General features: G+C 42.9%; 1 protein-coding gene across 3 annotated transcripts in view; it reads left to right on the forward strand.

Moving 5' to 3' along the window:
- Positions 1-22,978, forward strand: part of LOC122543210 (signal transducer and activator of transcription 1-like) — a 79,066-nt gene that overhangs the window by 38,370 nt on the left and 17,718 nt on the right. For all 3 annotated transcript variants that reach the window (XM_043681683.1, XM_043681681.1, XM_043681682.1), the window contains 11 exons: positions 372-523; positions 884-1,042; positions 2,117-2,209; positions 3,726-3,788; positions 6,071-6,091; positions 7,153-7,246; positions 7,387-7,434; positions 8,784-8,867; positions 12,264-12,362; positions 14,107-14,242; positions 18,971-19,118. In XM_043681683.1, the coding sequence (XP_043537618.1) occupies positions 372-523; positions 884-1,042; positions 2,117-2,209; positions 3,726-3,788; positions 6,071-6,091; positions 7,153-7,246; positions 7,387-7,434; positions 8,784-8,867; positions 12,264-12,362; positions 14,107-14,242; positions 18,971-19,118 (1,097 nt within the window). The remainder of the gene's footprint in view (positions 1-371; positions 524-883; positions 1,043-2,116; positions 2,210-3,725; positions 3,789-6,070; positions 6,092-7,152; positions 7,247-7,386; positions 7,435-8,783; positions 8,868-12,263; positions 12,363-14,106; positions 14,243-18,970; positions 19,119-22,978) is intronic.

Raw genomic sequence — 22,978 nt, forward strand, 5'->3', positions numbered from 1 at the left:
ATATCTCCATTGTTTTCATTTCCTCTCCTCTTTCCCTTGGAAATTGACTGCCTATTACAATGTTAAGGCTCCCCTCATGAGAAGAACATCTCCTAACAATGTGCCAGTGTTGATATTTGTCCATTTCCTAAACCAGCCATTGATTTGCCAGAATAATTTGTGGTCAGGTTTGTGCTGTGGTCCTGTACCTATTTGAGGGCTAGATTGAGATTTCCCAAGATAATTTAAAATAGGACCCATATAGCCACCAATGAGAGAAGATGTTTATCTTAGTGGTATGAATGTGAACACTTGTTTGAAAACCGTTGAAAGACCTGTATGTAATCTACCCTGTCCAATATGTTATGAGACTTTTATTGTGACTTTGGCAGAATGTTATTCATAAATTCCAAGAGCTTTTAGTGGAAGCTGAGAAGCTACTGGACACACTGGTGAAAGAACAATTGGCAGACTGGAAGAGGTGCCAACAGAAAGCCTGCATTGGTGCTCCTATGGACGTTTGTTTGGATCAACTGGAGAACTGGTATGCAAAATGTTAGATTATCCTGATTTGAGAGAGCCCTCGTGGTCTCTGATTCAAACCTTATCCAATACATGCAAAATTGCCTGCATGCGCTGCTGGAAAGCAGTCAAAAAGGAATAAAACCCTGTCTGATTTGCTGATTTAATTTTCAGTTTTCTTGTGATTTCCCATCCTTTATAGTTATTAGTTTTGGTAACAGTTGTGAATGTATAAAAAGGACAGTGTTTGTTTCATGTGGCCAGCTGTCCAGGGGAGAATTTTCATATGAAGGTAAAATTTAGAATCTTCCTGAACTAAACTCTGCCACTGATTATCTCTATCTCTACTACCTCATAACCTTTGTTATATTATAACTTACAGGTTTACTGCAAGTGCACTGTGTTTGTTCCAAGTGAAAAGATTGCTAAAGAAACTCGAGGAGCTGGGAATTAAACTGACCTATGATAAGGATCCTTTTATAACGCAAAGACCTGCTTTAGAGAAACAAGCTGTGACTCTATTAACTTGCCTCATCAAAAGGTGCTTGGGAGATTTCTTTTACATTAGACTGTTTCTTCAGTACCTGCATACTTTGCCTGAAAGCTCTTACTGTAGCAGCTGTTATAACAGAAATTGTTGCACAAAAGTTATTGTTTGTGAATTTTTAATTCTGTATTAACAGTTTTAGCTAAAGATGGGATTGATTATATTCCACAATCACTACATGAATTATTGAAGCTTTTAATTAAAGTCTAATTAAATTACTTATATATATTTTCCCAGAGCAGCAAAGTGTCTTTACCTGACATTATATATACAAAGTCAGCAAATAAATCTGTAGAGGTGGTGGCATAATGGCAATGTTACTGAACTAGTAATGCTCTGAAGACAGGGATTTGAATCCCACTATGGTAGATGGTGAAATTTGTATTCAACACAATCTGGAATGAAGAATCTTAATGTTCTTCAGGAAAGGAAATTTACCCTTAGCTGGTTTGGCCTGTATGTGACATTCCCGATGAAGGACTTCTGCCCGAAATGTCGATTCTCCTGCTCCTCGGATGCTGACTGACCTGTGCTTTTCCAGCGCCACATTTTTTGACTCTGATCTCCAGCACCTGCAGTCCTCACTTTCTCTCTATATGTGACTCCAACCCATAGAAGTACTATCCGCTCTCGAGTCAATCAAGGGAAATTAGGGATGGGCTAAAAATGTCAGCCTTGCCTACATCCCATGTAAGAATGACAATAATGAAGCATAAGAGGAGCATAAATACCAGCACGAACTAGATGGGCCAAATGGCCTGTTTCTGTGCTGTGTACTCAGTGCATTATCACCATTTTGTTGTTTCCCGTGCCATATACAAGTCAGGAATTGGATCAATTGGGAATGAGATTTTCATTACTAAATTTGCAGGTAAAATTCTGGGGGAAGGGGCTGGGGTTGGAGATTCAAATGTATAAATATCAAGTATCTAAGTTGGTGGAAACAGAAAATCTTTAAATTCAGGAGACCCAAAGCCAAAATAATCTTTTAAAATGCTGTTTAATGGCAAGAGTTTTTACAATATTATTTACTTTTAATTGAAATAATTTTTTTTCATATAAATATAGTGCATTTGTTGTGGAGAATCAACCTTGTATGCCTGTTCAGAGTAAGATGCCTCTGGTGTTGAGAACTAGCTCCCAGTTCTCTGTTAAGCCACGGTGAGTACAGGTGTTGCTTTCAGTGAAGTCGTACAATAATGTTTAAAATACCTGACTGTTTTGTATGTGAAACAAGAAATACATAGGGGGAAAATGAAGAGGCAGGGATCAAGTGGGGTGCTTCAATAGTAGCAGTAAGTCAGAAAATTGTCTTTTCAAGTTCAGATCCTAATCGAGGCTGGCACAGCCCAGTGTAGTACTGACTGAGTATTGCAAACTTTGAGGAGCCATTCTTTGGTCGAAACACTAAATTGAGGCCCCGTCTTCCCATTCAGGTAGATTTTTTAAAAAAAAAGTCCAGTGGCAGCTATTTTGAAGAGGAGCAGGGGAGTTTTCCTGGTGTCCTGAGCAATATTTATCTCTCAATGTCTCAAAAAATCGTTAGTCGTTTATCATGTTACTTTTTGTGGGAGCTTTCTTTGTGAAACTAGCTGGTGGAGTTCCCTACTTTATGACAGTGACTACACTTCAAAACCACTTTATTAGCTAAAGTGTTTGGGAGCATTAGGGGTTCATGAAAGACAGTGTATAAATGCAATGTCGATCTTTAATTTAGCTGGCTTCTACTGCACACAGTCTGTGTAAAGCACCAGAGCTGCAGGGTGGGTTATGTGCCTTGTTATTTCCTCCTACGTTTTTGTTATAATGGAAATTTATAGGTTGATTTGACAAATTGTAAATGCACAGTCTGAGATTTACTGAAGAGCGACTATTACTGCTGACTGCTCTTTTCATAAAATCTACAGCATGAGATGAATTGCTGACCTTTAAAGTTAGAAAGGATGTTGCCAGTTTGTGCACCATTCAGTCTATGCTGCTGCTTAAAAGCAATAACTTCTGGGCAGCATTCCATTTTGGGGTCAGTGATGCATTATAATGAGGGAAAGTAGAAATAATAATTGTTTCAAAAATATGCTCTTAGTGAGTATATTTTCTCAAGTAGGAAAATCTTAGGTATTTCTGATTGTTGCTGGCATATTAAGTTACAAAATGTATTCTCAGAAGAAAGCGGTTATGTGACTACTGTTTGGCTGGGTTATCAAACAATTTAATTAAAGCGAACAATTTTTCATAAATAACTTCACTGTTCTTTTCACTAATATTTATTTTGAAGACTATGCCCGTACTCATTTGAAGAATAAGTTGTCTAGAAATGCTTTACAGGACAGACCAGAGTCTGGATGTTGAGATGATCCCTTGGCTTATGCGGGTGTTTGATTAGTGCAGTGGGCTTGCACATTTGCATTCTGTTGATGGCCAGAAATGATTCCATTTTATGATGGTTCATACAAGTCCTCTTCCCTCTTATATCTTGTATCATGGTTTGAGGAGTGCAAATGGGGGAGGGGGAAGAGTCACCAAATGTCCCCCCACTCTAATCCCCAGTGTATCTATAACTCTCACTCTCACGGAAATTATATAATGTAGTGGGCAGAGCTAAAGAGTTTAAAATTATAGTTCTTGAAATACATGATCTAATGGATATCCTGTTTTTTGTAATTCTGTTCTCTTGCAGACTTTTAGTGAAACTGCCAGATTTAGCAAATCATATTATGAAAGTGAAGGTTTATATTGATAAGTAAGTGATCAACAATAATACTTTTGTAATGTAAATGTGTATCCTAATCTTCTATTGAATAACTTTTGTCTGATTCTCTTTGGATTAAGAGATCTGAAATGTCCAGACAGTTGGTATGACTCACCAGTACAATGCTTTTACAAGGAAAAAGCAATCCCATCAGTTGCTTCTTCTCTTGTATCTTGATGGTGAAGCATTGAGCTGACATAAAACAATCAAAAGGGCTGGCAGCACTTTGCTGTAATGTTTGGGTGTAATTAATTTGGGTTTGTATCTCTCTGGAAGTGGGAGTCCCTTACTGTTGGGAGAAAAACCACAAGACCAGGCTACCACTTCTTTGTTGTGGTTCTGTTCGCCGAGCTGGAAGTTTTTGTTGCAAACGTTTCGTCCCCTGGCTAGGCGACATCATCAGTGCTTGGGAGCCTCCTGCGAAGCGCTTCTTTAATGTTTCCTCCGGTGTTTATAGTGGTCTGTCCCTGCCGCTTCCGGTTGTCAGTTTCAGCTGTCCGCTGTAGTGGTTGGTATATTGGGTCCAGGTCGATGTGTTTGTTGATGGAGTTTGTGGATGAATGCCATGCCTCTAGGAATTCCCTGGCTGTTCTCTGTCTGGCTTGCCCTATGATAGTAGTGTTGCCCCAGTCGAATTCATGTTGCTTGTTGTCTGCGTATGTGGCTACTAAGGATAGCTGGTCGTGTCGTTTCGATAGCCACGAAACGACACGACCAGCTATCCTTAGTAGCCACACACGCAGACAACAAGCAACATGAATTCGACTGGGACAACACTACTATCATAGGGCAAGCCAGACAGAGAACAGCCAGGGAATTCCTAGAGGCATGGCATACATCCACAAACTCCATCAACAAACACATCGACCTGGACCCAATATACCAACCACTACAGCGGACAGCTGAAACTGACAACTGGAAACGGCAGGGACAGACCACTATAAACACCGGAGGAAACATCAAAGAAGCGCTTCGTAGGAGGCTCCCAAGCACTGATGATGTCGCCTAGCCAGGGGACGAAACGTTTGCAACAAAAACTTCCAGCTCGGCGAACAGAACCACAACAACGAGCACCCGAGCTACAAATCTTCGCACAAACTTTACCACTCTTTGCCTTGCCATTTTTTTCTCTTTGTTTCGAGTTCAGCATTACTAGATGAAAGTGCTGAAAAATCAGTATTGTTAATGCTTGTGTTGCAATGTCCTAAACACATGCTTAAATGTACACAACCAAAAAAGAAAGAGCAGATCAGAGTACACGTTTCTCTATTCAGCTGCTGCTGTGCAGCAAAGGGCGATGCCTAACAGTGGGAGCAACTCTATATTGTTAATTATGAGACCTCAGTGATGCCTTTTCCAACTCTGCTCATGCAACTCCCCGCATTGACCTTGCTTACACTAGATTAGTGACCTCGTCAACAAACATAACTGATCAGTAAAGTGCACTTCCCTTGTCCACTTCAATGTAATCGGTGTTTTGTTGTCTGTTCAGTTCTTGTAATGGTTCACTAGTCATGCTGCCAGGATGATCTCAATCTGTGAGTCAACTGATTTCAGCTAGAACAGAAATCTGGGTAATACAGTTTGATCTTGGATAGTGGAGGAAGGAAAGCCCTGGTTCCTGTAACTGATTGTTAACTCCTGCTCAGAAATGTGCTTGTATAATATACTGGGCAAGAACACAATGGACTTGGCTGTGATTTTCTCCCCTTTGCTTAAATAGCCTGCTGGTATCTTAGGCAAAGACCCACTTTAGCCAAGATACTGAAAGTCACCTGGCATCTGCAGAATTGTACTCCATGAGTCAGTACCTACCAGGGGAGGAGGGAAAAGATGAAAGGACAAGTGGAGAATAAGTAAATGAAGTTTCGTCATCACCGATCCTAAATAGTGAACAAACTGCACATCACCCAGTTGTCAGTTGTTTAAAAGCAGTAAGACTTTAGGTAGATTGAATATCTTGCCTCAGGTAATCACTTCTAATAAGTGTCTAACATTGGGAGTAACTGTTCCTGGTGAATGTTTCCAACATTGTCAGCACTCTGTCTCTAAGATTTTAACAGACTTGTTAAGGAGAAAGAAAACTCCTTCTAAAAAAGGCAGTATATATGTTGAAATGTGCTCCTTTTAAGGGACTATGTTGATTGAATATGACTGTATAATATCTTAACCTTGTCTTCAGCAACAATTTTATGTTCTTGTCTTGATAAACTCAACAAATATAACCATAAAGTATTTGTCAACCAATCCTGTTTTATTTTTTAAACTTGCAGGAATTCACCAAATGGGAAAGGGTAAGAACATTTTTCTCTCTTCAGGGAAAATATCAACTTTTTTTTTAACCAATCTACTTTAAAAGAATTTTCATCAGCTATGTCCTGATGAAAAAATCATCAGGGACATGATCCAAACGTCAATTGAAATGTTAGATGTCGAGTAATTTTTTTTTTCCCAGAACCAAAGTGGAGCACTGCTTAATAAGTAAGGAGATTTCAAGTCAAGTTATCCAGGACATGAAAACCCTGAACTGATTTTTCAAAGCCTATATCCAACGCATGATCAAATCATACTACTTACATATTAGGTATCCATGGCCACAACATTGCTCACCTCTACTGTTTCTCTCTCTTTATTCTCCCCGCCACCCCCAAATATATTGCTGAAACCCTCATTCTCAACTGAAGTCACTGCCAGACAAAAGCAGACATTAATGGAGAAACTCAGTCACCACTAGGTTTTTTTTTTAGTCCTCAGCTCACCAACCTCCCAGCTGTACCTTAAGTAGATTTCTGACTCATTCAAAAATTCTTTAGTTGTATCGTATTCTGCATGAAGCCCTCCCCATCGCTCATGTGCTAACCCGCTTTTATTAAGTCGGCTTCTCCAATGTATTGACTTAACCTTTGACTACTTAATTAATTCTGCCTTTTTTATACGCCTTGCCTCACTAGATCTTTCCCATTTATCTCACATTTCCCCATCAGTCATGTCAGCATGACAATCTCAGCTCTACACCTTTGTAACCCTGTTTGTAATCCTGTTACCTCTCTTGCAAATCTTCCCCAGAGCCTATGTTGTTAACCAAGCTTTCAGTCATCTCTTCAACTCCTGCTCTGTCTGTTCTTGTGTTGATTTGAATGAGATTAAAATAGTTACATAAGTGCAAGTTGTTTAGAAATGTGGGTAGTAAAGAAAACAATTTGATGTTTTACCATTCTTAGTATCTGCAAAATGGCAAAATGTGACTGAAGTAAACTGACAAACAATAGTAACCTGTAAAAGATTGTGATTTAACAGGTTGTTGCCTTGGGAGAACAGTTTTGCATTGTTAATGTAACTTTTTGCTTATGACTAGGTATCGTAAATTCAATGTACTTGGCACAACCACAAAGGCGATGAACATGGTGGATTCCAAATTCGGGGGCTTGTGTGCTGACTTCAGGCATTTGGTAAGAAAATGGCTACATTCTGTTCTTCATTTCATTGCACTTGTTATATTATATAATTTGTATGATGAGTTTTTGATTTACTGTTGACTCTGTACTAAACAAACCATTTCTACATAACAATTCTACTTTTCTGATTGCAGCAACTAAAGGAGCAGAAGCCTGGAATTGGAGGAAAAGGAAGTAATGAGGTAATACATTTCAGATGAGGGAGTTGAAAATGATTTGTACCCTTGCCAATGAGTTAGAGCCTGAAGTCAGCCCCCATAATTCAAGTCAAAATTAATGACATCCCAAGATTCCAGTGTGTTTGGCAGAGGGGCAATGGTATCTTGTCATAGTATCATTGTAACGAATCTTAACTGATAGACTAGATGGTGAATGACTTGGGAAAACAGTGACAAGAGTGGATAGAGTCAGCACGGATTTATGAAAGGGAAATCATGCTTGACCAATCTACTGAAATGTTTTGAGGATGTTACCAAAAGGGGCTCAATGAATGTGGTTTACTTGGACTTTTAGAAGGCATTCAATAAGGTCCCATGTAAGAGATTAGCATGTACAATGAAAGTGGATGTGAGTGGGGGTAGTAAACGGACATGGATCGGGAACTGGTTGGCAGGCAGGAATAAAGAGATCATTGAAGTGGCTGATAGAATAATACAAAGCTGAGTGGCAGGGTGAGCTATGAGGAGGGTGCAGAGATGCTTCAGTGTGACTTGGACAAGTTGAGTAAGTGGGGAATTGCATAACAGATGAAGTATAATGTGGGTAAATGTGAGATTATCCACTTTGGGAGCAGAGCAGGAAGGTAGATCATTATCTGAATGGCAAAAGATTGTGAAAGGGGGGAGGTGCAGTGAGACATGGCATCCTTATACACTAGTTGCTGAAAGTAAACATTGCACATGCAGCAGGCAGTGAAGAAGGTAAATGATACCTTGGCCTTCGTAGCGAGAGGATTTGAGTACAGGAGCAGGGATACCTTTACTACAATTGTACAGCGGCCTTGGTGAGTCCATACCTGGAGTATTGTCTGTCCAGTTTGGGTCTCCTTACCTGAGGAAGGATGATCTAGCGATGGAGGGTTGACAAAAACTGACTCCTGGGATGGTGGGACTGATGTGAAGAGAGACTGGATCGGTTAGGATTATATTCACTGGAGTTTAGAGGAATGAGGGGGAAATTTCAGAAACCTATCAAATTCAAACATGACTAGACAGGGTAAACACTGGAAGGATGTTCTTTGACCGAGGAGTCAAGATCAGGGGTCACACCTGGAGTTTCTGTTTGGAGGCAGGCAGCATGGAGTTATTTTATAAACTGGCAAGTAGCTTTGAGAATTAGTTTTCTGGAAGTTCAACTGAATTAATGTTTTGCTTCATGTCAGTAAAGATTTGAAACCTATTTTATATATCTACAGAAACACTTTGTGCAATTGTCATGATTTGATTTTATACTGAATGGTGCTCACCATGCAAGGTCTGTGTCTGCATTATTCATTCTTCAATCTTTTCCTCTTCATTTGTCATCCTCCCAGGTTTCTCTCATTGTGACTGAGGAGCTCCATCTTATTAGTTTTGAGACTGAGCTGGTTTACCAAGAGCTCAACCTCGTTCTTGAGGTAGGTTTACCACTTAACTATCATTGTTGGGACATTGCCATGGGTCCAGTTCTGTGAAACCCAAAACCTTGTTTTTGGTGGGAGTGGGATAGGGTGCAAGGAGAGAGGGTCACAGAGTAGGGTAAGCAGGCAATTAGATACATAAATGTCATCGAAGTTGCACTCATTCTTCACATAATGAGCAATGTCTAAGTTGTTTACTGTTGATAATGTGCCTTTCAATTTTTAGGTGACTGAACTAAATGTGTGAAACATTATCACACGTTTTACAAGCAGCAGTTCGGGTTTCTCTTATCCAAGATTGTATAACAACGGCTGATCCATCAGTGGATCTAGGTAGCCGCTCCCCCCAGAGAAGAGAGATCCTGAGAGATCCACGTGGTTTCATTGTTTTTAGTGGAAGCTTACTGATATTGTGGCTGTGTGTACAGAGAGAATGTGTTCAGAACTGACATTGCAATCTGATCTTGCCTCCTGAAATTGGACATCTCACTTAATTATCAAAAATGGCGTGGATAAGATCTTAGCACAATTTATTCAAGGTTATCATAACAAAGACTTTTGCTGTCAGGAATAGTTCAGCATCTATTTAACCTCCTGTTAGTTTGATCATTTTAATCTGTCAGCAAAGATACATTAATCATGTGCCTGTGGCATCGACCTCCAAGTTCCTACATTAGTTTGATTTATTGTTGTCCGATGTACCGAGATACGTGGACACTGTTGTTTTGATTGTTATACAGGCAGATTGTACCATCCAAAGTGCATCAGGATAGCAGAACAGAATACAGTATTACAGGCACAGAGAAGGTGCAAAGAGAGAAATTAGAATTATCATTTGAGAGATCCATTCAAAAGTCTGATAACAGCAGGGAAGAAGCTGTTCTTGAATCTGTTTGTATGTGTATTCAAGCTTTTATACCTTCTGCCTGATGGGAGAGAGTGGAGGAGAGTATAACCGGGGTGGGAGGGCTCTTTGATTCTATTGGTTTCTTTCTCAAGGCAGCGGGAAGTGTAGAGGGAGTGAATGGATGGCAGGATGGTTTGCATGATGGACTGGACTGTGTTCAAAACTCTTGGGAAGAGCATTCCAAGCTGTGATGCATCTAGTTAGGATGCTTTCAATGGTGCATCTATAAACATTGGTAAGAGTCTTTGTGGACAGGCTGAATTTCCTTAACCTCTTGAGGAAGTGGAGGTGTTGGTGTGCTTTCTTGACCGTTTGTTAACGTGGGTGGACCAGAGCAGCTTGTTGGTGATAGTCACTCCCAGGATCTTGACGCTGTGAACCATCTGCACCTCAGTACCATTAACGCAGACAGGAGTGTGCCCTCCACTCCACTTCCTGAAATCAATGACCAGCTCCTTTATTTTCCTGATGTTGATGGAGAGATTGTTATCTTTACACCATGCTGCTAAGCACTCAATCTCTTTCCTGTATTCTGTCTTGTTGTTTGAGATCCGACCTACAACAGTGGTGTCAGCAAACTTGTAAATGGAGTTGGGGTGGAATTTGACCAGTCTGAGTGTATAAGTATGCAGCCGTATGAGGCACCGGTGTTGAGGATAATGGTGGAAGAGGTTTTGTCACCTATTCTTACTGATTTGTGGTCTATTGGTCAGGAAATTGAGTATCTGGTTACAGAGGGAGTTTGTTTGGAATTATGGTGTTCTAGGCAGAGCTGTAGTCAATAGATTGGCTCCTGACATAGGTATCCTTGTTATCCAGATGTTCCAGGGATGAGTGTAGGGCCAGAGAGATGGTGTCTGCCTTCGACCTGTTGCAGCAATAGGCAAATTGCAAAGGATCAAGGCAGGCTGGGAGACTGGAGTTGATGTAAACCAGGAGGAGGAGCACAGCATTGTGATCTGATTTTTCAATGTGCAGATGGTTGATGGAATGGTAGGCATCTTTGTGTATAGCAATGGTCAAAGATATTCAGCCCTCTGGTGAGACAGGAGACATGTTGATGGTATTTTGGTAGCACGTTCTTGAGGTTGGCCTGGTTGACGTCACTGGTTCTGATAAACAAGGCGATGGGGTATTTTGTCTCAAGACTGTTTGCAGCGCTGTGTTCTTCAAGTGCACTCTTCACTTCCACATGGGGTGGGATGTAGACCGATGTCAGCATAGCAGCATGTCAGCATGAACTGTGGAGGCAAATAGTAGGGACAGCACTTCACTGTTAGATATTCTAGGTCAGGGGAGCAGTAACTCACCAGAGTCACCATGTCTGAGCACAAAGAGGTGTTGATTTAAGAAGCAGATCCCACCTCCCATTTCCTTCTCCCCTTGCCTTGCCTGAGGAAGCCAAGTGGTCCGTTTTGGTGAACTGAGAAACCCCCAGGGTGTAAGGCACAGGACTGAGCATGTTTCTGTAAAACAGAGTGCACAGCAGTCTCTTAATTACCTTTTTAGAAAGAGAATCAAGCTTTAAATTCATCCATCTTGTTCTCAGTGGCTTGGGCGTTTGTCAGGGGTGTACTGGAGGCGGGGGGCTTGAAACCCTATAGTTTCAGTCTCCCACTTTTCCCCCGGGTAGGTGGCTGCTCCTCGTCAGTCCCAAGTGTTGGTGAGGGCTGCTCCAAGAGGTGGATGTATGCTTCTGATGGGGACCCCGGCCTTGAGCATTCGGGGGGCTCTCGTGCTCATTTCAGTTGGGCATCCTCTATCGGGTCATGTGGGGTCAGGTCTGGTTCCCATGCCTCAGATCTGGGTTTCTACAAGGTCAGGGAGGTTGGGCCTGAGAGATCAGAGGCCTGTGATCCCTCTGGGCTTGCAGTTCTAGCATTGGCAAGGTAAGTGGGTGCGTCTGATGGGGTCCTGGGCACTAGTCTCGTTCACAAGCGTTCTGGGGAGGTCTTGCAGCTGGTCTGGTCAGGCTGCCTTGACTTTGGGTCACTGAGGGGTCAAATCTTTGTTCTTGTGCTGGTTGGGCCTCAGTTCCAGGTTTCCATGAGGTGGTCAGACCCACGGGAAGCCAGTAGGCACTTAATTCCCCTGGGTTTGCAATTCCAGCATCACCGGTAGTTGAGCCACAGAATCTTTAAACCTGAAAGTGGATTTAAGAGAGCATTGTTAGTAATTCTGATAGACTTTAGACTTAGACTTGAGGATTAGAGGAACAGAACAATTATAAGATATGTAAGAATAAGGTCTGTTGTGGACAGCTTGCACAATGTCACCATGCTCCAGCACCATCTTGAAGTAAATTACAACCGTAACCAGACCTCAAACAAAGTGCTTCATTGCTTTGGGTTCATCTGAGATGTTGAAACTTTCTACTTAAATTCAAGCCTTTATTTCATGATATTGCAGTATTGGTTCAGTAATCTTTAATTTTATTCTCTTGTTGGATCATCACTAAAGTCTCACCCTTTTTATGTTTTTAACAGACTTGCACTTTACCTGTTGTTATCATCTCAAATGTCAGTCAGCTCCTTAGTGGCTGGGCCTCAGTGGTTTGGTACAACATGCTCTCCAATGATCCAAAGGTAAAAGTCTGTGGGAACTTCCTCAAATGAGGCAGAAGGAGGAGGAGGAATTAGTAAATTTGTTCTTAATCATCACCTGCCCAGCAACAGTAAAGAATGTTGAAGTCTGCAGCATCCTGTACTTGACCGTATGACTTAACAGCAAGTGGAAAGTTTCCTTTCTGGCTGTACATTGACTATGCAAAAGATTTGTAATTGAATAATTTTGGACACACTTAACTGTATGTTTGACGTCAAATCATACAGTCAAATGCTGGAAAAACTTAGCAGGTCTGGCCGTATCTGTCGAGTTAACATTTCTGAATTGGTGACACTTCTTCAGAACTGATTTCATTCTCTTGAGTTCCTCTGTCTCTGTCACATCTATTCCACTGATACCATTTTTGACGAAGAGGCCTTCAAAATTTCTGCCTCCTTCTTCAACTGAGGACTCCCACCACGGTATTTGACAAGGACCTCAGCCATGTCTGACCCATCTGCCGTGCTTCGGCCCTCATTCCCTCTCTTCCTTCCTCTAACAGCATTGGGTCCCCTTAGCCCTCACCAACTGTCCCACCAGCATCCACAACCAAAGGATCATTTAGCTGCCATTTCCACCACCACCAGAAACCTGTTCTCTTCCCCTCCCCTCCCCTCTCCTCTCCTCTCCTCTCCTCTCAGCCTACTGCAGGGACCATCCCCTTGGAACACCTTGGTGCACTCCTCCACTCCCAACACCTCCCCACATCACCATGATGTCTTCCCATGCCATTGCAGAAGGTGTAACTCATGTCCATTTACTTCCTCCCTCCTCACTTTCCAAGGCCCCAAACACCCCTTCCAGGTGAAGCAGTGATTTGCCTGCACTTCAGGCAATCTAGTTTACTGTATTCAAGCTCACAACATGGTCTCCTCTATATTGGGGAGATGAAGCACAGACTGGACAACCACGTTACAGAATACCTAAATTCTGTCTGCAAAAATGATTGTGAGCTTCCAGTTGCCTGCTATTTCAACACAACACCATGTTTCCTGGCCAACATCTTTGTCTCAGGCTTGCTGCAGTTCTCGAGTAGCACCCCATTTTCCGCTAGGGAATTCTACAGCCTTCTGGACTCCATATCAAGTTCAATAACTTTAGGGCCTGAGCACCTCCTCCCATCTCCTTACCCCAGCCCCCACACACCTGGCCCTATCATCACATGGTTTGTTACCACAAACAGCCATTGTCAGCCCTAACAGTCCCCATTAACAACTATTGTTTCCCCCGGGCTGACCTTTACCCCCTCCTTTGTCTGCTCAACTATTCTCTTTTCCTGGACTCCATCTCCATCTATCGATTATTCCTTCCTTCCTCCTTTCACCCCATCTTCAGCGCATATACCAACCTTCTCCTAGCTACATCATTCCTGAAGGAGGTTCAATGGATCCAAAGCGTTAACTCTGCTTTCTCTTCACAGATGCTGACAGACTTGCAGACTTTTTTGAGCAATCTTTGATATTGTTAGCAATAAGTATTGCTAACTGAGCAGCAAATCACTCTCTCTTTGGTGATGATAGTAATGAGAAAATGAAGCCGAGAGCTCACTTATAGGGATATTGCGAGTCGTGCTCTTTATTGAGGTCAGTAGGTGCTGTGAAACAAATGTAAAATAGTGTGTGGGGGTGTGTGTGTAAACTACTAATATCATGTTTCAGAAAACAATCTAAACCTCTGCTGTACGAGTAATTTGGGGAGTAAATTTTTCTTCCCTCTGTCTTCCAGAATTTAACGTTCTTTTCCAGTCCTCCCATGGCACCGTGGAGCCAGCTATCCGAGGTACTAAGCTGGCAGTTTTCTTCAAACACCAAAAGGCATCTGAATGCTGAGCAGCTCAACATGCTGGCAGAAAAGTTATTTGGTAAGAATCTTCAGCTGCTAGGGCCTGCTGCCTTTCTTAGAGCAAGGGCTATATTGGATATGTACGTTTTCAAACTAAAGATCTAAAAGCTATCCAGTAATGCTGATGTGGAGGTGCTGGTGCTGGACTGGGTTGGACAAGGTCAAAATTCATACGACGCCAGGTTATAGTCCAATGGGTTTGTTTGTTTTCAAATAAATCCTTTGGACTATGACCTGGTGTCATGTGATTTTTGACCTTCTCCAGTAATCCAGCAAAGGAAAAGTCAGTTCCAACCATGGCTACTTGAGTTGCTTTTTTAAAAAAAAATGTAAAACATAGAACATCACAGTGCAGTACAGGCCCTTGGGCCCTCGATGTTGCACCGACCTGTGGAACCAATCTGAAGCCTATCTATCCTACACCATTCCATTCTTGTCCATATGTCTATCCAATTACAATTTAAATGCCCTTAACGTTGGCAAGTCTACTACTGTTGCAGGCACTGCGTTCCAAGCCCCTACTACTTTCTGAGTAAAGAAACTACCTCCGATATCTGTCCTATATCTATCATCCCTCAATTTAAAGCTGCGTCCCCTCGTGTTAGCCATCACCATCCGAGGAAAAAGGCTCTCACTGTCCAACCTATCTAACCCTCTGATATGTCTCAATTAAGTTGCTGCTCAACCTTCTTCTCTCTAATGAAAACAGCTTCAAGTCCCTCAGCCTTTCCTCATAAGACCTTCCCTCCATACCAGGCAACATCCTGGTCAATCTCCTCTGAACCCTTTCCAAAGCTTCCACATCCTTCCTACAATACAGTGACCAGAACTGTACGCAGTACTCCAAGCGCGGCTGCAGCAGAGTTTTGTACAGCTGCAGTATGATCTCATGGTTGCGGAACTCAATCCCTCTATCGATAAAGGCTAACACACTGTATGCTTTCTTAACAACCTTATCAACCTGGGTGGCAACTTTCAAGGATCTATGCACCTGGACACCGAGATCTCTGCTCATCTACACTACCAAGAACCTTACCATTAGCTCAGTACTCTGAATTCCTGTTACTCCTTCCAAAGTGAATCACCTCTCTCTTTTCTGCATTAAACTCCATTTGCTACCTCTCAGCCCATATCTGCAACCTATCTATGTCTCTCTGTATCCTACAACATCCTTCGTCGCTATCCACAACTCTACCAACCTGAGAGAGTTGTAGAGTTTGCAAATTTACTAACCTGTCCTTCTGTGCCCTCGTCTAGCTCATTTATATAAATGCCAAACAATAGTGGACCCAAAACAGATCCTTGCAGTACCACACTAGTAACTGCACTCCAGGATGAACGTTTCCCATCAACCACCACCCTCTGTCATCTTTCAGCTAGCCAATTTCTGATCCAAATCACTAAATCACCCTCAATCCCATGCCTCTGTATTTTGTTCAATAGCCTACCGTGGGAACCTTATCATATGCCTTACTGAAATCCATATACGCCACATCAACCGCTTTACCCTCATCCACCTGTTTGGTCACCATCTCAAAGAACTCAATAAGGTTTGTGAGACACGATCTACCCTTCGCAAAACTGTGTTGACTATCCCTAATCAACTTATTCCACTCTAGATGATGATAAATCCTATCTCTTATAATCCTTTCCAACACTTTACCCACAACTGAAGTAAGGCTCACAGGTCTGTAATTTCCAGGGTTGTCTCTACTCCCCTTCTTCAACAAAGGGACAACATTTGCTATCCTCCAGTCTCTGCACTATTCATGTAGACAATGATGACATAAAGAACAAAGCTAAAGACTCTGCAATCTCCTCCCTGACATCCCAGAGAATCCTAGAATAAATCCCATCTGGCCCAAGGGACTTATCTACTTTCACACTTTCCATAATTGCTGACACCACCTCCTTGTGAACCTGAATCCATCTAGTCTAGTAGCCAATATCTCAGTATTCTCCTCGACCACATTGTCTTTTTCTAGTGTGAATACTGACTAAGGGTATGCATTTAGCACTTCCCCTATCCCCTCTGACTCCATGGACAACTTCCCAGTACTATCCTTGATTGGCCTTAATCTTACTCTAGTCATTCTTTTATTCCTGATATAACTATAGAAAGCCTTCGGGTTTTCCTTGATTCTATCTGCCAATGATTTCTCATATCCCCTCCTGGCTCTTCTCAGCTCTCTCTTAGGTCTTTCCTGGCTAACTTGTAACTCTCCAGTGCCCTAACTGAGCCTTCACATCTCATTGTAACATAAGCTGCCTCCTTCCTCTTGAAAAGAGATTCAACTTCTTTCGTTAACCATGGCTCCCTTGCTCAACAACTTCCTCCCTGCCTGACCAGTACATACTTATCAAGGGTCCACAGTAGATGTTCCTTGAATAAGCTCCACATTTCTATTGTGCCCATCCCTTGCAGTTTCCTTCTCCATCCTATGCATCCTAAATCTTGCTTAATCTCATTGTAATTGCCTTTCCACCAGCTATAACTCTTGCCCTGTGTTATGTACCCATCCCTTTCCATTGCTAAAGTAAACAAAACTAAAATGTGGTCACTATCACCAAAGTGCACACCTACCTCCAAATCTAACACCTCACTAGGTTCATTACCCAGTACCAAATCTAATGTGGCCTCGCCCCTTTGTTGACTTGTCTACATACTGTATCAGGAAACCCTCCTGCACATATTGGACAAAAACTGACCCATCTAAAGTACTTGAACTATAGTACTCCCAGTCAATATTTGGAAAGTTAAAGTCCCCCATAACAACTACCCTGTCAGTCACGCTCCTATCAAGGATCATCTTTGCTATCCGATCCTCTACATCGCTGGAACTATTCGGAGGCCTATAGAAAACTCCCAACAGGGTAACCTCTCCTTTCCTGTTTCTCATCTCAGCCCATACTACCGCAGTCAAGGAGTCCTCAAACGGCCTTTCTGCAACCGTAATACTGTCCTTAACTCTCAGTGCCACACCACCCCTTCTTTCCCCGTTTTCCTGGGGATAATAAAGTGTAAAGTGTATTGAGCAGCTTTCAAAAAGAATGCTAACTGTGTCAGACTTCACTTGCAATCTTCACATCCTGAGAAATAATTTTTAAAATGTCGGTTCCTCTTTTTGATGCCACCTCCGCCCACCTCAGTAACCTTGTTTCACTTCAGTTTATTAACCAATCTTCCTATTAGCATTTTTAAAGTGCTGGTTGTGCTTTTTTTTTTCAACTGGTTTAAATGTCCCACTGTGCTTTTGAGGTACATCCACTTTGTTTTTTGAATTACCAAGACGAAGAAAAGAAAATATTGAGGTGGGTGACCAGTGGCTTGGTCAAAGGAGATGGTGGGGTGAAGGGAAGGAAATGAACAAGAGGCCAGAGTTGAGGCACAAAGCTTTGAAGTAGAGGGAAAGAGTTATAATGTTGTGGAAATAAGTCAATGAGATGGAAAGGGCTATGAAGCAATTTTAAATGCTAGATTTGAGGATTTTATATCTTCTGTGGTGGCAGTGGCATAGTGTAATGTGACTGGATGAGTTATCCAGGGCCTAGACCAATGTTCTGGGCGTGTGAGTTTAAATCCCACTATGGCAGCTGGTGAAGTTTGAATTCAATGTATTTTTTTAAATCTGGGATTAAAAGTTAGTCTGATGACAACCAGAGGGGGGAAAAAAGCCTGATTCGCTAATGTGCTTTAGGGAAGGGTATCGGTCACTTTTACTTCATTTAGCCTATGTGTGACTACAGATCCACAGTAATGTGGCTTACTCTTATCTGTCCTCTAAAATGGCAGTAGCAAGCTATTTAGTTTAAGAGCTATTTAGGGATGGGCAAAAAATGTAGCTGTTGCCAGCGACACCCCTTAATATCCCACACAAGAACTTTTAAAAATGTTAGACCAATGACTTCATATCAACTGTTAAGACCAGGATGATTTGAGTAGGTCGTGGGGCAGAATATTTGTCATGGGAATTTCAGGAAGTAGTTTTATTGGGAACACCTTAATGTCCATATCCAGTCTATCCCTGATCGAAAAGCATTTGATGTGGGGGAGAATTGATTTCTGCTCAAATAAGCCTATTCTAATGGACTGTGGGTAAAGATCATCACTGGTGACGTCCTGACAAGAGCACTAATACAACAAGGAAATAATGGCTATCTCCTGATGTGAGCTATTCACTGATCAGCATCCAAGATTGGTCCAGACATTAGTGTACAAATATCTTTTTACCAGGTATACTGCCCTGTAGCATGTCATGTATAAAATCAAATATAAAGTACTTCCCTGTTAATGTCTTCCTGCGTTTTTTACAATTTTATTTTTAAGGCTTTGATTTTAAATTTAAACGTGATTGCTGGTACAGCTGGAGAGTCTGACCACGTGAGAGTGGGTTGACTTTTCAAGATCCCAAAGAACCAGAGGGAGAGACGATGTGATGTTTTTTGAGCAGTAAGTTATAAGGATCTGGAATAGAATGCCTGAAAGGGCGGTGGAAGAAGATTTCAATAGTAAACTTCAAAAGGAGAACTTTTTGAAAGAAAAAAGAATTGCGGGACTATGAGGAAGAGTCATGGGACTAATTGAATAGCTCTTTGATAGAGCTGACAGCCACAATGAGCTGTGTTGCCTTTGATGCTGTAGAACTTTTTAAAAAAAAATTGATGACACTTAAGTTAAAAGTACAAAATATTGTTCTGATTTAGCAGGTTATCAATTCTGTGTCTGTGTTCTTCTCCTTGTGTTTAGGGTTTCAACCGAACTATGCAGAATGTTCCATTACATGGGCCAGGTTTTCCAAGGAGAATTTACCAAATCAGAACTTTTCCTTTTGGCTGTGGTTGCAAGGTGTCCTAGAGCTCATTAAGAAATACCTGGAGGATATCTGGAATGATGGGTAAGGTGATTGTAGTTCACTGTGTGTTGCGCACTCATCCATTTGCTTAAATGGGCTAATTAATTTTCTTTCTTATACTTTTGAGGCATTTATAAAAACAACTGTCAAGTTCAGAGGTCGCGGGGAGGGGGGGAGTTCAGTTGGGCACACTGTTGCCATAGTCTTTGAAATAACTCCACAGAGGTCAGTATCCCGTCACCAAGTCACCCTTTATTTACACGTGCACAGTATGTAATACTGACCCAGCCAGCTCTGAGTGGACAGAACTTCAGACGCTCCTGTTTATTTTTTTTAAATAAGATGCCTGTTCTTTTTTTTCTCTTTTTACCCCCCACACTACTGCTTAACTGCGGTAATGCTTATTTTTCCTCGGCACCCATGTTGTGTGTGCGGGTGTGAGAGACAGTGAGAGACACAAGGTGTACAAATCTTTATTCAGTTTCCACCACCAGGAAGAAAGAAAACACCCAAGTGACCAGTGACAAACTGTGCCCTTCACATCAAAGTACAATGCTGTGTGATCAAACAGTGAATGGGAGGGCAGGGATTAAATCAAAATAGAGTTGGAGGGGGAAATAATGCACTCCACTCCCTGCGGCGGACACTCTTGTTTATATCTGTCAGTCAGGCCTCCCTTATTTGGACCAGGTTAACCATCCCAATCGGGGAACTCCAGATGTTGAGGTCCACCAGGCTGGCCTTGTTCCAAATCATGACATCCTTCCCACTCTAAGTCTGGGAATATAGGCCTGTTGTTTATCGTATGGCTTGTCCTAGGGCGTTTTCACACCAGATCTGGTTCCTCTGACTCTGCCATGGATACTGGCTATAGTCCAACAGGTTTATTTGGAAGTGCAACATTTCAGACCTCTGAAAGCCTATATTTCCAAATAAAACTGTTGGACTATAACCTGGTGTCGTGTGATTTTTTTAAAAAAAACTTTGTCCACCCCAGTCCAACACCGGCACCTCCACGTCTTGGATACTTGTGGCACACACCAGCCCATAATCCACCTCTTGCACCTCTTCTCCAGGTAGTAACAATGTTGAGGCTGTGACATCTGCCATGTTCATCTTGTCCTCTGAGGTTTCTTGAATGCTAGGCATGGGGGGTGAACCAACAGGTTCTGACAGTCATACCAGATGATCTGATGGCTGTTTTGCTCCTGCTTAATTTGTGAGGTTGCATCTTTCATATGGTCCATGCTTGTTCAGGATCGCCTCTCCTACCTGAACTTTGTACATCATATGGGAGGTCACCTCGTGTCGACCATGCTTCATACCAATGCAGGGCCATTCTGTGGTTTTGACACCAAACTTCATCCCCTGAATTAAATGACCTCTCGGTTAGGGGAGTCTTGTGTCTGGCATTGGCATTCCTGATGCCCGCCTCCTCAGCCAATAGAAACTCTGCTGGAGCTGACTTTTCCCCCCCCCCCAATTATGTGAGGAGTTGTCCTATCATCAAACAGGAACTGGGACAGTTTGGTATCGAGAAAAGTGGTAGGCTGTTTCTTTAAGGCTGACTTCAAAGTTTGGACTGCTCTTTCCACCGAACCATTAGATGGTATGGATTTGTCCTTGTATGTCAAATGCCATTTGACTTTATAAAATACTCAAACCCCTTGCTGATAAATTATGGCTTGTTGTCTATGACCAACACCTCTGGGAGGCTGTGTATTGCAAAAGATGCTCAGAACTTTCCAATCGTCGTACCTGTCTTCGATGAATGACCTCTATGCACGTCCATCCAACCACTCTGGGCATCCACAATGACAATACATAGAGTGCGTGAAAGGACTGGCATAGTTGATGTATAATGGCATCCAGGGTTTATCCAGTCATTCCCACGAATGTGGAGGAACTGCTGGCTGTAATCTTTTGTCCTTGTTCGTACTCTGGGCACTGCTCCACCATGTCTGCATCCAATTCTGGCCACCAGATATAACTTCTCACCAACATCTTCATTTTTGGAAACGCCCGGATGACCTGGTGAAGTTCAGCTGATATCAAGCGGCAATCTTTGCTCAGGACAATCACTCTTGCTCCCCATAATAATATGCCATCCTCTATTGTGGTCCAGAAAGGTTCAATTCTGGTTGTGATGGCTCTTTTGTTTCCCCAGAATGGGATCTTTGTGTGTCCACGCTCTGATATTGTCAGTGGTGACCGGAAGAGTGTCCAGAAAGTTTAAAACCAGAATGGACTCTTCCAGTGGCGGTATCCACCAATGGCTCAAGGCATCTGCATTTGCCACTTGACCTCCTGGATGGTGTTCCAATGTGTAATTGTACACGCTCTGAATAAGAGCCCACTGCTGAATTTGACTTGAAGCCATGGGCGGCACTGCCCTGTCCTCTTTCAGTAGCCCTAGCAAGGGATTGTGGTCGTTACTATTACAAATGAACATCCATAAAGGTGTTGGTGGAACTTTCTCACACCAAAGATGACCGCCAGACTTTGCTTCTTGATCTGGTCGTAAATTTGTTCAGCGTCAGCCAAAGTCCAGGAAGCATATGGTATCGGTTGTTCCTCTCCACTGGGCTGCCATGAGCCAACACTTCTCCTATACCATACGGGGAGGTATTGAATGTCAGCATGGATCACTGTGTGCCAACACCTTGGACAACAATAGCTGCTTCTTCACTTCCCTAAAGGTTACATCTTGGCTATGAGACCATTTCCAAGGCTGACCCATTTTCAATATCAAATGAAAGGGTGTCAGGAGGGAGGGCAGATTATGTCTGATTTTTCTGTAATAATTCACCAACCCAAGGAAAGACCTAAGCTTCGCACAAATGTGGGAGCCACGGCACCTTTGATCACCCTCACTTTATCTTGCAATAGGTGTAACCTGCTCTTGCCGACTCTGTAGCCCACTTAGGGTGCCTGGAATACATTTTTCCCTCCCAAGGCACACGCCAGTTTTGGGGAAATGTTGAAGCATTCTGTCCAAGTTCTCTAAATGCACTTTATTGGTCTTCCCAGTTATTAGGAGAAAGTGAGCAGATGCTGGAGATCAGAGCTGAAAATGTGTTGCTGGAAAAGCGGAGCAGGAGAATCGACGTTTCGGGCATATGATGGACTGTTCCATCTTCCGCAGCTACACTGACACCAAACCCCACCTTTTCCTCCGCTACGTTGATGACTGTTTCGGCGCTGCCTCGTGCTCCCACGAGGAGGTTGAACTGTTCATCCACCTTACTAACACCTTCCACCCCAACCTCAAATTCACCTGGACCGTCTCAGACTCCTCCCTCCCCTTCCTAGACCCCTCCATTTCTATCTCGGGTGACCGAGTCAACACGGACATTTACTATAAACTGACCGACTCCCACAGCTACCTGGAATACACCTCCTCCCACCCTGCCCTCTGTAAAAACGCCATCCCATGTTCCCAATTCCTTCGTCTCCGCCGCATTTGCTCCCAGGAGGACCAGTTCCAATACCAAACAACCCAGATGGCCTCCTTCTTCAAAGACCGCAATTTCCCTCCAGACTGGGCGACGATGCTCTCCACCACATCTCCTCCACTTCCCGCTCCTCCGCCCTTGAGCCCTGCCCCTCCAATCGCCACCAGGACAGAACCCCACTGGTCCTCACCTACCACCCACCAACCTCCATATACATCGTATCATCCTCAGTCATTTCCGCCACTTCCAAACGGACCCCACCACCAGGGATATATTTCCCTCCCCTCCCCTATCAGCTTTCCGTAGAGACCACTCCCTCCGCGACTCCCTTGTCAGATCCACACCCCCCACCGACCCAACCACCACTCCCGGCACCTTCCCGTGCAACCGCAGGAGGTGCAACACTTGCGCCCACACCTCCCCCCTCACTTCTCTCCAAGACCCCAA

This window comes from Chiloscyllium plagiosum, chromosome 42, assembly GCF_004010195.1.
Source record: "Chiloscyllium plagiosum isolate BGI_BamShark_2017 chromosome 42, ASM401019v2, whole genome shotgun sequence".
In the NCBI taxonomy this organism is placed as follows: domain Eukaryota; kingdom Metazoa; phylum Chordata; class Chondrichthyes; order Orectolobiformes; family Hemiscylliidae; genus Chiloscyllium; species Chiloscyllium plagiosum.